Raw genomic sequence first — 15,428 nt, 5'->3', positions numbered from 1 at the left:
TTTTATTGATCCTGTAATAATCACTATTCTATAGATTTGCTGATTACACTCACAGTAAAATAAATCTCAGGGTTGTATATGGTGATATATATGTACTCTGAATATAAAATTTACTTAGATTTACTTTGAACTTTGAATTAATTATTTAAATGAACAAGAATGCTTAATTAATATATATGCAAGATTACTCAAATATTAATGAAATATTCAATGCACAGCATCAGGTAGTGCAAGTAGTAGATAAAGTTCTATGGTTTTATAGGTGAGGCAGGCAGCAAACACGAAGAAAATACTAAGTAATGCTCGGGCTGAAGTTCGAAAGACGTGCAGAATTAGGTAACCAATGTTAACACAATTATTTACAGTTTTATTGAAATGTAACTGGGTGAGCAAGACAAGTGCTGAATGGCCCACATACTTCAGGTGCAAATGAAAAGACTTCAAGAGGTTGGGACAGAGGGTGACCACATCCTGTAGACATGAAATTTTGGACAGAGGCAAGGCAGAACCCAAATGACTTGAGTTCCATGGTTTGCTTTTTAACCAATAGAAGTGCATAATAATTAGGCAAATCTCAGGAATATTTTACTTTAATCATAAAGCCAAAGTTTTTGACATCTCTAACAAAAACCTCTGGTTTAAGATGGTGCTACCAAAGTTGTGCGACAGCTTACTGGTAATTTGTAAGCATTGAAATTCAATTAAAAGCACGACTTTTTTTTGAAGTAGATTGTGTCAAACTATCACTGCAAACAATGAAGAGGTGAGCCAAGACAAAGCTAACTGGAGAGATGTGCAATCTCGATGCATTTGGAGTTGGGGCCATGCTGGTTGGAGTGTACGATTCAGAGAGAAGAAGCCAAGACAGAGGAGTTCTGATGCCCGTCTAAATAACCCAAGTGGTGAGCCAACTTGGAGAGGTTGAGAATGGCTTCTTCGGAAGCAAAACCTAGGCCCGAAGGGAATCGCTGGGTAGCGTGTTCTAGGCCCAGAACAATTCACTGGGTCCCAATGCGAGGCACGATCCGCTGTTTGGACAATTTAAAGCAGAGTGTCATGAGTCGGGTAAGGTTGGATTGCTCTGGGTGCCAAGTCAATTTGGAGAGGTCGAGAACAGCTTCTCTGGCAGCTAAATCTAGGCCGAGAGAGATCCGCCATGGCAGAGCCTGGGTCCTGTTGTGAGGTACAATCCACTGTCTGGACGATTTAATAGTCTGGGGGCTCCTCTCTCTCTCTGTGACACTAAGAATGTGAGACTACCCCCCCCCCCCAGCAGTTGTGCTTCGTATCTGAGAACAATAAATGGTCAGTCTCATTGGCCAATAGTTCCCAGTTTTTTGTCTTCAATCTTTTTGAATAGACGTGTCCCATTGACAACTTTACAAAACTCTGGCATTTCCCTAGAATTGAAGGACTTTAGGAAAATTATAACTAATGCATCTACTATTTCACTTTCCATTTCTAATAGGATCTGAGGATTGAACTATTGAGAAGTAGCTAGATGGATAATTTCGACATGACTCTGCTTCATTCTGCCTTTCAAGAAACGTGGTGCAAAATGTAAAGGATCAAAAATCAACTTCATTCATCATAATTGTTCAGATGAATCAGAATCAGGTTTAATATCATTGGCATGTGTTATGAAATTTGTTAATTTTGCAGTAACAGTGCAACGCAATACATGATAACAGAGAAAAAAACTGTGAAGTACAGTAGGTATATATATATTGCAGTAAATATATATATAACAAATAGTTAAATTAAATAAGTAGTGCAAAAAAAAGTAGTGAGGTTGTGTGGATGGGTTCAAAATCTATTAAGAAATCAGATGGCAGAGCAGAAGAAGTTGTTCCTGCATTGTTGAGTGATGCACCATCAATTACTCACTCTGAGATGTAAAGGCGAGATATCGGCTTTTATTGACTGGAAGAAGGAACAAACAGTGAGTGACCACCATACTACATCCTGGAGACTGAGAGGCCGGGCTCAGGCCTCAATCGCCTTTATACAGGGGTCTGTGGGAGGAGCCACAGGAGCAGTCAGCAGGGGGCGTGTCCAGACAGGCACATAGTTCACCACATTGAGTGCGTGCCTTCAGGCTTCTGTACCTCCTTCCTGATGGAAGCAATGAGAACAAGGCATGACCTGGGTGATGAGGGTCCTTAATGATAGACACCATCTTTCTGACATATTGGTCCTTGAAGATGTCGCCTAGTACCATGATAGAGCTAAGTTTACAATTCTCTGCAGCTTATTTCGATCCTGTTCAGTAGCTTCCCCCATACCAGACAGTGATGAAGCCAGTTAGAATGCTCTCCTCGGTACATCTGTAGAAATTTGTGGATGTTTTAGGTGAAGGATTCAGTAAACCTGACTGTCGAGAATGCAGGTGTGGCCGCTGCAGCCAGTGATGGAGTGGACGTGGAGCCAGATGGAAACTTTGGGCCAGATTGAAGCAGCGGGGCCCAGGCCCAGGCCCGAGAGTGGAAAACAAACTGATGTTTAGCCGATTTAAGCACTGAAACAGATGAAAAGATCAAGGAAGGCCGAGGGCGAGGGATGAACTACTCCAAGATACTTCACTCGCCAGAGAGTTGAACGGGTTCTGTGGCTGTTACCTGCAACCAGTGGGCTCCTGGACCAGCTGTAGCACTGAACTGGCTCTGTGGCAGTGGGCTCACTTTCGGAAACTCCACGGCTCTTTTCATGTTCTGTGTGTTATTTGTTTACTTTTTGATTGTTTGCATGATTTGTTCTGTTTTTCACACATTGAGTGTTGTGTGGATCCTTTTGTAGTTGACTCTTTTGTGTTTGTTTGTTTTGTGGCTGCCTGCAAGAAGGTGAATCTTGAGGTTATATATGGCATACGTACTGTGATAATAAATGAACTTTGAACTTTGGATTTTCTGCGGTGTGTTGGCACATGTATGAAGAAACGTCATTCTACAATTATAAAGAATTATATAAAAATAAAGGTAGAGGTTAAAGTATAGAAATGGAATAAAATGTGCATAAATAGATAAATATCATGTACTTACAATGAGCGCTGCATTATAAAATGTGTAGTAAAGTGTTTACAGTGCAGTTCACTGACTCAGGTAATAGATCGAAGTGGGTCTAGAATGGTTGATCAGATTGACTGCCTGGGAGATGCAACTTTTAAGTTGACGTGAAGTTTCAAAGCGCTATAACATTTTCCAGAAGTTTGCTGGGTGGGGAGTGTCCGCAGTGACTCTCCACACCCCCCTCTTTGTCCTGGACTCGTAGAAGGTCTGCTGTGCTGGGAGACTGCAGCCAATGACCTTTCCTGCTGCCCTGACAGTTCACTGTGGTTTTCCAATGTTATCTGGTATCCGGGTTCTTGTTCCCTGCAGGTCGTCCTCGGATGGAAGTTCCTTAGCAATAAAGGGCGTTTCAGCTTCAGACACAGGAAGATACACCTGCGTGGCCCAGAATCCTGCTGGCGAGGAGACAAAGTTGTTCATACTCAAGGTGCTTGGTAAGCGAAAAGTCACACTCAAATGCCTGAAAATTGGTACCTCAACCTGTTCTCCCAAGCTCCCTTAGAAGCAGAAAGGAACCATTGATAAGTAACTGGGCTTTGCCAGCACTCCATTCTCCTTACTTCAGGGGCAGATTTTTCATTTCAGTTCAATCGCTTACATCGATAATTTATCCACACCATTTGTATTATTCATGTAGTATCAGTGTAACTGAAGGTTTCTAAACCTGGAAGCAGCCCCCACATCACCAGGCAAACCGAAATGTAAACACTGCAGTCTTAGAAACCGATTTATACAGGATATTGGCACCAGGAAATGATCCTTTTGCACATCCATATAGTGAACTACAATCCAGCCAACCTTCCAGAAGGGCTCATACTGTCCAAAAGATATGTCAATAAAGAATAAAACACAAGAGATTCTGCAGATGCTGGAAATCCGGAACAACGCACACAAAATGCTGGAGGGACTCTGCAGCTCAGATAGCATCTATGGAAAGGAGTATAAAGTCAACACTTCGGGCCAAGATGCTCCTTAAGGTGGGTCTTGGCTTGAAACATTGATTCTTTATTCCTTTCCATAGATACTGCCTGGCCTACTGACTTCCTCCAGCATTTTATGTGTCTGTTACTCTCGGTCGATAAATAGATCAGAACTTGAATTTCTGGTGTGCATGCATGTTTGAATTAAAACTTGGGGAAGTGTATCCCTTCGTGCTCATCTTCAGACCACAGAAGGCTTCTTGCGTTCAATTGGTTACTATCTAGAAGCTGAATGTATTCATTAAAACAATGAATATATCTCAAGTACTTTATTGGCTGTGAAGCCCTTTGATATTTCCCAAGTTTGTGATTCCTTCCTTTTCTTTTACCATCAAGTTTAGTCCAAAACTTATCTCTTTAATGAGGGAATGGGGCTTAGGAACACAGGATATTACAGCACAGTTAAATGACAACAGTTGCTTCCGTGGGTTCTGTGGTATTCCTCCCTGAGTCTGAAAGTGTATTTGCTTCCTTCTCCCCCCGCAGTGCCTCCAAACATCAGCGGAATCTCCGGCCTTCCTGAGGTTCTCACAGCAGCGCCGAACGCAGCGGTTACACTGGAATGTCGCGCTGCCGGTGTCCCACCCCCAAAGCTCAGCTGGCTGAAGGATGGCCTCCCCCTGCCGATCTCGTCCCACATCAGGCTGCAGTCAGCTGGCCAGATCCTGAGGTAAAAGTGCTGGTGATGTGGCTGAAAGACCCAGTCTCCCCAAAGTTCGTCCCTGAGCTTTTCTCTTTGCCATTTTACTCCTCTCAAGACCAGAGAAGCATCAGCTCCCGCAAAGTCTTTCCTGTTCATTCATAATAATGGTTTCAAAGGTGCATTTGATGTCGGAGAAATGTGTGCAATATACATCCTGAAATGCATTTTCTTCACAAACGTCCACAAAAACAGAGTGTCCCCAAAGAACGAACGACAGTTAAATGTTAGAACCCCAAAGTCCCCCCGCCAGCTCCCCTTCCTCCCGCACGTAAGCGACAGCAAGCAACAATCCCCCCCTCCCCCAACCAGCAAGAAAGGCATCTGCCCCCGCCACCGAGCACTCAAGTGTTCAGCAAAGCAAAGACGCAGACTTGCAGTACTCCAAAGACTACGCGTTCACCCTGTGTTCGACATACCACAGGCTCCCTCTCTCCCTAATAAGGGAGAAAGAGGTGTCTCCGTTTCACAGCGAAAAGGGAGACATAACAAACAACTCGCTGACTTACGATGTTAAAAGTCCATTGTGTCACTTTTTTCAAGCTCTGTGCCCAAAGATCTCAGGTCTCTGGGCACATAGCCAAAGATCTTCTGACTCCCACGACGCATCGGTGTGTTGGGACACCGACCTTTGATCCGCCTGTCTCCAGAGCCCGAGATCCCAGGCCTCCAAAGGCTAGCTGAGCTCTGTTGGCATGTCCGATAATGGCTAGTCGTGAAACCTCGAGAGTGGGTCCCATTCCCGCAAAGAACCAAAGTCAGCGTGCAGCTCCAGGTCAGGGTCTTCAAAAGAACAGTGAATGGGAAAAATAGAGATATTAAAGATGGAAATGGAAAAGATACAAGCAAAGGAGTTGCTGTTTAGCGCCATGATGAAAAGAAGGCTCTGAAAAATGCCAACAAAAGAAATGGAGAGGAACTTTATCCTACGTTTGAAGTATAAAATACTGTTAAACTAGGGTAGAAAATGCAAGAAATGTATGTCAGGTCAGGCAGCATCTGTGAAAGGCTTTGTCATGAGCCCTGTGGGCTTCTGCGGTGATCTGCAAAGGGTTGGGCTCCAAGGTTTCTTGAGCACATCCATTTATTAAATGTTGACTTAACAACAGTCGTTAAGCCCTTGTGCTTTCTGTATACCTCGTCAAGTTTACTTGGACTGGCACGGGTTTTCCGTGTTCTATGATTACTCAAAGTGGACTCCCAATTAGCGCTGATTGCGGGGTCCTTGTGTTGAGACTGATTCGCCTCACGGTGTCGCTCGGTCATGCCGCAGATGTTCTGTTGGAGTTCCCATGTGCAGATTCCTGTTCCATTTCTACATGGAGGTCTGTCGTTCCTCCACACCTGGGTTCGGTCATTGCCAATGCTCACTGTGACACTTTCAGGTTAAACAGGGTGAACTGCTATGTTGTTCTGCAAGTAAATCTGCAGCAAGTTTCTTATCAATGCACAGTATCAATTGTTTTCATCTCTGAGGTGGATAAACTTTCAACAGAAACATGTTATTTCCTGCAGTTTCTATTATTGTTCCAGATCTTCTGCATCAGTAGTAATCTACTCTGGTGTTGGACACTGCTTCTTGTTTGTCTTCTGTCTAGGATTGCCGAGGTACAGGTTTCTGACACAGGAAGCTACACGTGTGTCGCTGTGAGCCAGGCAGGTGTGACGGAGCATCATTATCACTTGCGTGTTCAAGGTACGTAAGTCTTTGCCTTTGAAAAAAATGTGTGAAGGCCACCTCACTGCCATAATTCATTTACTGACATTCTTCTACCTCAGCTTGTTTGACTGTCCCTTTTTGATTTCTGCCAGTTCAAAGTCAAAGTAAGATTTATTATTAAAGTACGTATATGTTACCATAGGCAACCTTGAGATCCATATTCTTGCAGGCATTCACAGGAAAATAAAGAATTGCAATAGAATGTACAAAGGAAGTATACATAAACAAGGACTGACAAACAACCGAAGTGCAAAAGATGACAAACTGCAAATTAAAAAAATACCGAGAACATGAGTTGTAAAGAGGCCTTGAAAGTGAATCTGTAGATGTTGTAAAAAAAAGTTCAGAGATGGGGTGAGTGAAGTTACCCATACCAATTCAGGAGCCTGATGGCTGTAGGGTAGTAACTGGTACAGAACCTGGTGGTGTGGAACCTAAGGTTTTTGTTCCTCCTGTTCGAAGATAGTAGTGAGAGGAGGGCATGGCCTGGATGGTGGGGGTCCTTGATGCTGCTTTCCTGTGGCAGTGCTCTGTGCAGGTGTTAGGGAGGGTTTTACCTGTGATGTTCTGTGACCACAACCTAGGGACTCGCTTCCAAGGGCACTTCATCTCATGTTCTTGATATTTGTTGCTTATTTATTATTATTTTTTCTTTCTTTTTGTACTTGCACTGTTTGTTGACTTTTGCACACTGGCGGTCCGCCCTGCTGGTGTGGTCTTTCGTTGTTTCTGTTATGCTTATTGGATTTATTGTGTCTACCCACAAGATAAAGAATCTCAGGGTGTTAATGTTGACATATACAGTATGTACTTGATAATAAAATTACTTTGAAGTGTGAGCTTTGTTATGGATTTAAGTGACTCCGTTTTCTCTTTCTTTTCCCAACAACCCCCTCCCTCCCAACAAAGTTCCTCCAAGAATTGAAAACTCCGGGAAAGTGGAAGAAGTACTGGCCATCCACGGGACATCTGTTCGTCTCACCTGCGAAGCCAGTGGGATCCCGCCCCCAAGCTTCTCGTGGCTGAAGGACGGTGAACTGCTGGCGCTGAACAACCTGGTTACCGAGAGTCATGAGATGAGGCTTGAGCTGCCGTCCGTCAGTCTGAATGACTCCGGCTGGTACTCCTGCATCGTTGTCAACGAAGCCGGCGAGGCTACCAAACTCTTCTACTTGGTGGTCATGGGTGAGTGACACGCATGCTTGGATTTGTGAACGGGTGCAGTTTCAAAGGGAAGAGCAGACATAAAGGGTTCATTTGTCACGCATACATCGAAACATGCAGTGAAACGTGTCATCAACAGTCCGAGCAATACAGGCAAAATGCTGGAGGGACTCGGCTGGTCAGACAACTTCTATGGAGAGGAATAAGCAGTCAACACTTCAGGCTTGGCTGAAACGTAATCAGTTTATTCCTCTCCATAGCGGCTGCCTGACCCACTGAGTTCCACCAGCACCTTGTGTGAGTTGATCAGAATTTCCACTGTCTCTGTATTTATGAACACAATCCAAGGCTGTGCTGGGGTGACAAGTGTCATCACATTTCTGACGCCAACATAACCTGCCCACAACTTCCTCAGCCTAACCCATAAGCCTTTGGAGTGTGGGAAAGAAACCGGAACACCCGGAAGAGACAAACACGGTCACAAGGAGTACATTCAGACTCCTTACAGGCTGCGATAGGAATTGAGCTTGGGTTACTGGTGCTGTAACATATTACGCTAAACACTACACTACAGTGCTGCCTTTACACAACTGTGTCACCCTCTAGATGATTCTGAAGCTGTACTCCTCTCTTTATATTGGACCAAATCAGAAAGGATGTTCAGGAATAATTGCAAGCAGTAGCTGAGAACGGTCCCAAGCTCATTAACTCTCCAGAGCCTAAAATGAATACCACTGAATACCATCCTTGCGTCTCAATGGAATAGTTGATACAGTGGGATTCATTTTGAAAAATTCCCTCATCTCCTACAGGATCTTATTTGATTTGAAAGTAGCAAAAGTAATTCCCTGATTCAAAGGGAGACAATGACAGAAGGAAACTACAGGACAGGTAGCTTAACATCTGTCGTGGGGAAAATATTACCCATGTTAGAAGCCAATGTGACAGGGCTGTTTGGAAAGTTAAAGTAATCAGCCAAGTCAATAGTGTTTTTGTGAAGGAGAAATCATGTTCAACCAGTTTATTGGAGTCTTATTTGAGGAAACAGCATGTGCTGTGGATAAAGATAGATAGATAGATACTTTATTGGTCCCAAAGGAAATTACAGCATCACAGTACCATTACATGTGTACAGGTATACAAATATGAGAAGTAAGAAAGAATAAAAAGTCAGTTAACTGATTAATAAGTTGTGCAAAATTTACAAGTCGAAGATTACAAGGTTTACAAGTTCACGCTGATAAGGTGGTGGTGCAGGTATTACTGTAATATTACACAGTAATGGGTGCACATTCATAGTACCCAGATAAGAAGTGATGGTAGTATGGCACAGGATGTCCGTGATAGCAGGGTGAGGTAAACAGAGCTTAAGCAGAGCTCTCATAAAGAGAGGTTAAAAACAGTTTAACAGGAGGGGGGTCATCACTTCCTTGGCTATAGTTTGATTCATTATAGAGCCTAATAGCTGAGGGTAAGAGTGACCTCATATAGCTCTCTTTGGAGCAGTACAGTTGTCTTAGTCAGTTACTAAATGTGCTCCTCTGTTCAGCCAAGGTGGTGTGCAGAGGGTGAGAAACATTGTCCAGAATTGTCAGGATCTTCTGTAGAGTCCTTTGTTCTACCACTGCCCCCGGTGTGACCAGTTTGACTCCAATAACAGAGCCAGCCATTCTGACTCGTTAATTGAGCCTGTTGGCATTAACTGTGTTGACACCATTGCCCCAGCACACCACCGCACAGAAGATTGTACTGGTGACAACAGACTGGTAGAACATGTGAAGGAGAGGCCTGCATACTCAAAAAACCTCAGTCTCCTCAGGAAGCAGAGACAACTCTGGCCCTTCTTGTATACAAAGGTGTACCAAGCAATGTTGTAAACTTAAATTTCCAGAAGACAAGTATGAAGTTGCCTTATCAAAGCTTATTGCAGTATTAGATATTGCTATCGCTGTTGAACTTAAGAGTTAGAGGTGGGCAACCTTTGTTCACTCATGATCTGTGTAACACATAAAGTGCTGGAGAATCTCAGCAGATCAAGCAGCATCTGTGGAGGTGAATAAGCAGTCTACGTCTCCATAGGCGCTGCCTGGCCGCTGAGACCCCCAGCACTTTGCCTGTGTTCTGCTGGGTTTCCAGCATCTGCAGAATTTCTCCTGTTCAGGCTCTGTGCGTTCCCACCTCACAGTAACAATTTTTCTTTGTAGAGCCTCCACACATTTCTCGCTCAGAAATGCCACAAGAAGTATCGGTGGTTTTAAATGATCCTCTGGAGCTGACGTGCATGGCAACGGGAATCCCTCTTCCTGACATCAGGTGGCTGAAGGATGGAGCTCCACTCAGTGGATTTGGTCTAGTGCTAAGTGATGGGAAGGTCCTCAGAATAGAAAGCATACAGGTCAATGGTTCCTATTTCCATATACTAAGTCTTATTTCATGAACTTGTTTATAACGCATTAGATAGTAATACTTCATGAGCCATTGACAACTTTTGGGTGACTCTTATGCTTTGTAACTGAATTGATGTGTGGTAATATAAGCCCAATATCATTGCTTGGCCTCTGAATGGTGCTCCGAACTTGGTACACCATGACTTGCCATGTAGAAAATGCAACTTCCACAAAGATCAATGTGCCAGGATTGGGAGTTTGTATAATCTATGCAGTTCTTGGAATATAATCTGAAGATGAATCTGTGGTTAATATTAGTCTCATAATGGGGCCTCAGTGAGAGGAAACCATTTTGACAAAATGATTATGGATCTCAAATATTTTCTCTGTTTCCATTTCTCCACAGATGACGCCTTATCTCCTGGGTATTTCCACCTCTTCTTGACCCACCCCTTGACTAAAACCATTGCTGTCTTTGTCATTTAATTTTCTCTGCTCTCTACCTTTTGCCAAACAATCCCTCTTTCTTTGCCCCTGTTCTATAAGTCATCAGCCTGAAATGTTAGCTCTTGCTTGCTCTTCACAGATGTGGACTGGTCTGCTGAGTGTTTCCGGGATTTTCTGTACTTTCCTCATCAGTGTTAAGTGACCCCTCCAAGCAGTTTTAGATTATCAAGTAACTAGGAAGTAATTACTGCTTTGCTAGAACCGGGATAACCTAGAGCAACTTGGAGGAGGTTTTCAATTGACGATGCAAAGTTATTGAGTCAGTTGTTTATCTTTTTTGGGCTTCCCTACCCCCACCTCTTTCAGCAAAACATACATAATATGACTGATGAGATCTGTACCACAGCAATACACACAAAATGCTAGAGGAGCTCAGCAGGTCAGGCAGCACCTATGGAAAAGAACAGAGTCGACGTTTCAGGACTGATGAAGGGGCTCGACCTGAAACATCAACTCTTTATTCCTTTCCATAGAAGCTGCCTGACCTGCTGAGTTCCTCTGGCATTTTGTATGTGTTACTTTGGAATTCCAGCATCTGCAGAACTGCTTGTGTCCTGTACCAAAGTAATAAGCTTTTAGACTAGACATTCCCAGGCATCATCCCTGAAGAAGATGACAGAGTTAGTCATCAAAACATTGGTTATAATTGAACCGGTATCTGACTGAAAACCTGAGAAGAGTTTATTTGTCATATACGCTGGAAAAGCACTAGATCTTTTTTTTTACTTTGATCGGTGGAGTGTGGTCCAGGGAAATCAGAAGGCAAGGAGAAATGGGAGAGATGGGATATTCAACTACCTTTACAAAAAAGAGGGGTAGTGTACTCATGCCCTCTGTGAAGTTGACCCAATCAATGTCTGGGTTGCTCTGAGATCTGTTGTGCTTCCCAATGTGACAATTCCATAAGATCACAAGGATAGAGCAGCAGCCCATTCAGCTCCTTGCCCTCGCCCTACCAGTCCATATGACCAAGGCTGATCTGCCTCAAGTTTCATCTCCACTTCTGTGACAGTTCCCATTGCTCCCAATTTCCAGTCTCCTTCTTTAAATACTTCCATCAATATATCTGGGCTAGATAACTGCAGGGGTTCACCGCCCTCTGCATTGAGTAGTTCCTAGGCACCTCAGTGTAAAGTAACTGTCCCATAATCTTCCAACTATGTTCCCTTGTTTGAGATTTTCCAGATAATGGAAACTTCTCAACATTTACTCTGCCATGCTCTTTACTATAGATACTACACTGTAACACCACATCAGGACACTGCAGTTAGGTAGGTTGCTATAGATCCCACAGGCATATCAACATGGTTTCCATTTGGAAAGAGAGAACTGAACAGTGACTCCCATTGGCTCCATTTTGGTTTAGGCGATCCAGCCTGATAAAATAATTGAGTTAACCAGCTGCTTGCAGTTAGGGTTAGGCAGAAAATAATAATGTAAAGTGATGTGGAGCTTCAAACAATTAATCCACCTCTTTAATACTGAGTGCACATTACTGACATCTGTGGTGTGGTTTACCATAGGTAGAAGATGCTGGTCTTTATACCTGTGTGGCAACAAGTCCTGCTGGGGAGGATCAGCAGCACCATTTAGTGAAGATAAGTGGTACGGTCACATAACTTAAACATTCTTTCACATGGGTTTTTTTTTCTTCTGATAAATGATCTCCATGTATCTTCACTCGAATCCTCCACTGACACCATTACCTCACTTGCAGACAGAATCGCAGCCCACTCCCACATTACTTTCAGCAAAAGCCCTGCATTCGTTGTAACTTAAATTCCTGAATCAGTAAATCATTCTAGTTCTGTATACTGCAAATATTAATGCAATCAAACAGCTGCTGCTGTTTTAGAAACTCAGCGTTTTACTCAGTGTTATACAGCAGCTTCTTCCCCTCTGCCAGCAGATTTCGAAACCCACAAACATTATCTCACTATTTTTGCACTATTTTTAGTAGTAACTTATAGTAATTTTTTATGACAGCACTGTACCGTGGCGACAAAACAACAAATTTCATGACCTATGTCAGGGATAATAAACCTGATTCTGATCCTGAAGTAGTTTGCCTCTAACTTTCTTTCTGAAGGGAAATGAACATCCTGGGACTCAATGACAGAGGAGTGTTCTGTTGATCAACAGTATGAAACAATTTGTCCCCCTTTATCTTATTCAACCAATCCTCCTGTTTATTTAGCCATTGTGTCTCATGGAATATTTGATTTTCTCTGTTTGTAAATATTCTGAAATCATTAATTTGAAGTCAAAGGTGAAATTGTGTTTATTGTCATGTGCATAAGTATGTGTTGAGCTGAACTGAGGCCTCTGTCGGTCAGAGTTGACCATAGATGTTGCATCCTAGCTGCCAGATACACAAGCCTGGGCAGTACAATGTGGAGAGCAAGCTGTTGCCCATGTAGCAAGCTCCCCCTTTCCACACACCTGATGAACCCAAAGGAACGGCAGACACCAATACTGTTTGGTACCAGGAGCATTGCAGGAGTTGCCAGTCAGCATTGCGCTCAATGTAGAACTGCCTTCGGGACTTCAGCTCCAGATTCGTCCTCGGAGTTTACTCCCAAGGCCTTCCCCATGAGTGGGTGTAGCCCCAAGGCAGCGGAGGTTTGAGATCAGAGTTTTCCATCTCCTAGATGAGCTGGCACTCATGGATGACGAGCCCCATCTGCCTGAAATGATTAGTTTTAAGGCACCAGTAACCCGCCTTTGCCCCTTCTCCTGTCAAAGAAAGAGCTCTGACGGGCTTAGTAATTAAGCCACACGTGAAGGCCAGGAGCTGGACTTGGTTGTCAGAGGCTAATTGAGATGCATGTCATTGGGAGCGTTTAATAGGTAATGGGAGCTTGTTCCCATTACCACCCCCAGCTATAACAACATTAAGGAACCTACGAGGACATGTATGCACAAGAAAAAATGAAAAACTTACATGCATCAGCATACCAGGCACCAGGGCATCATATAATCAGCACAGATCTCCATAGTACACTGCAGCACCATAAAGCACCCCGTCCACGTCAGCATTTACAGCACAGACGCCAGTGTCTCGGGAATCCCAGCACAAGCAAAACAACTTTAACATAAATCATACACAATTTCTACAAGGAGAAGGACAAATGGAATAGACGAAATCGTGTTTTAGTGCCGATTAATTGGGTTTTGCCAGTTGGCTCAAGAACTGAATGGCTGAAGGGAAGCGCTTATCTCCAGTTCACATTTTCTCTTTTGTTTTTATCTGCTTCTGGTTATTAACTGATCCCAAGCTCCACCTTTCAGTTCTATTTCCATCTGTCTAATGCAGTTCCCCCAAACATGGTGGGTCCCAGTGATCCTCAGGCGGTTGCTCTGATGGCTGAGGAGGATCTGAGACTGGAATGCAAATCTGAAGCTGTTCCACCTCCCTCGGTTCAGTGGTTCAAGGATGACGTTCCACTGCAGGTGAGTGTCTCTGAGCTGTAGACCTCCACTGGACACATATGCCATTCAGTTCAACAGTAATGTGTCTGTGCTTTGAGACAAAAAAATGGTTGTCAATGTTTTAGCAAAAGAAATACTTGAGAATTGCCTGGTTTTAGATTTAAAGCAGTGCTCGATGATTTGACAATTTGTGCTCTGATCTAACCTGACTCTAAGACCCAAAATCACTCTTCTATCGGTCCAGCCTACAGTAACCATTCTCAGTGGCAGGTGGTATAGGATTACGCTTTACGTTACTTGCACTCACTTCAAACTGGATGGTGATTATTGATAATGCACAGGATGCTGGAGGAACTCAATGGGTCAGGCAACATCTTCTCAGGAAATGGGCATAGAATGCAGAACATAGAACAGCACAACACAGGAACAGGTCCTCCGGCCTATGATGTTGGGCCAATCCAATTTGGTAATCAAATAACCAACCTAACTAATATCTCTGCCTACACAATGTCCATATCCTCATATCCTTCCATTTTCCTCACATTCACAAGCCTCTCTAAATGTCTCTTAAAAGTTCCTCAGGTACCCATCACTCTGTGTACAAAAAACTTGCCTCTCTCACCTCCTTTGAAATTAATCCCTCTCAACTTAAGAGCATGGCCTCTGGTATTAGACATTTCAACCCTAGGAAAAAGTTTACCATCTGTCTATTGTGCCTTTGCCTCTCAAAAAGTCTTAAACCTCTATCAGATCTCTGCCGCTTCAGAGAAGACAGCCCAGGTTTGTCCGACCTCTTGATTTGTCACGTGCCCTCTGATCCAGGCAGCATCCTGGTGAACCTCTTCTGCTCCCTCTCTAAAGCCTCAGCATCCTTCCTATCATGGGGGCGACCGGAACCATATGCAACACTCCAGATGCAGCCCAACTGGAGTTTTATAAAGCTGCAAGGTAACATCTGGATGGGCAGTGCTACAACTTGAGACCCTTCATCTTGTCCATCCAGGTAAAGGGTCTCGCCCCAAGATGGAGACAGTCCATTTCCCTTCACAGACACTGAGGCCCTCCAGCATCTAGTACGTTGCTTTAGATTCCGGCAGTTTCAGCCTCCTGTGGCCCACTTCACACCCTTTCTCGGTTATGTGACACCCAGCAGTTTCCGGAGAGTTTGGCTAGTGAAATGTTTCTTGTTCCAGTGACGCTCAGAGCTAAGGGGTTGACAAAGTGGCTGTCCTTCTTCCTTTTGGATTTACAATCCAAACCCTTATTTCACCCCTTACCTTTCAGGTGAATTCTCGTATTCAGAATGTGCCAGATAGTCAGTACTTACTGATCAGCAACGTCGGCCCCTCGGACACGGGCAGGTACAGGTGCCTCATCAGCAACATCGCAGGAGAGATGAGCCACGTCTTTAACGTTGTTATTCATGGTGAGTGTGCAGTTTCTCAGTCGTCTCTTATGTGAATAAAGAACCAG

General features: G+C 43.8%; 1 protein-coding gene across 1 annotated transcript in view; it reads left to right on the top strand.

Annotated features, from left to right (window-relative positions):
• LOC132407358 (hemicentin-1-like) overlaps nt 1–15,428 on the top strand; it is a 460,355-nt gene that overhangs the window by 361,900 nt on the left and 83,027 nt on the right. The window contains exons 65-72 of the mRNA XM_059993728.1: nt 3,375–3,499; nt 4,532–4,715; nt 6,344–6,441; nt 7,375–7,650; nt 9,834–10,024; nt 12,047–12,128; nt 13,840–13,976; nt 15,240–15,381. Of these exons, the coding sequence (XP_059849711.1) occupies nt 3,375–3,499; nt 4,532–4,715; nt 6,344–6,441; nt 7,375–7,650; nt 9,834–10,024; nt 12,047–12,128; nt 13,840–13,976; nt 15,240–15,381 (1,235 nt within the window). The remainder of the gene's footprint in view (nt 1–3,374; nt 3,500–4,531; nt 4,716–6,343; nt 6,442–7,374; nt 7,651–9,833; nt 10,025–12,046; nt 12,129–13,839; nt 13,977–15,239; nt 15,382–15,428) is intronic.

Source organism: Hypanus sabinus, chromosome 18 (assembly GCF_030144855.1).
Source record: "Hypanus sabinus isolate sHypSab1 chromosome 18, sHypSab1.hap1, whole genome shotgun sequence".
Taxonomy (NCBI): domain Eukaryota; kingdom Metazoa; phylum Chordata; class Chondrichthyes; order Myliobatiformes; family Dasyatidae; genus Hypanus; species Hypanus sabinus.
This window is presented reverse-complemented; position numbering and strand designations above follow the sequence as displayed.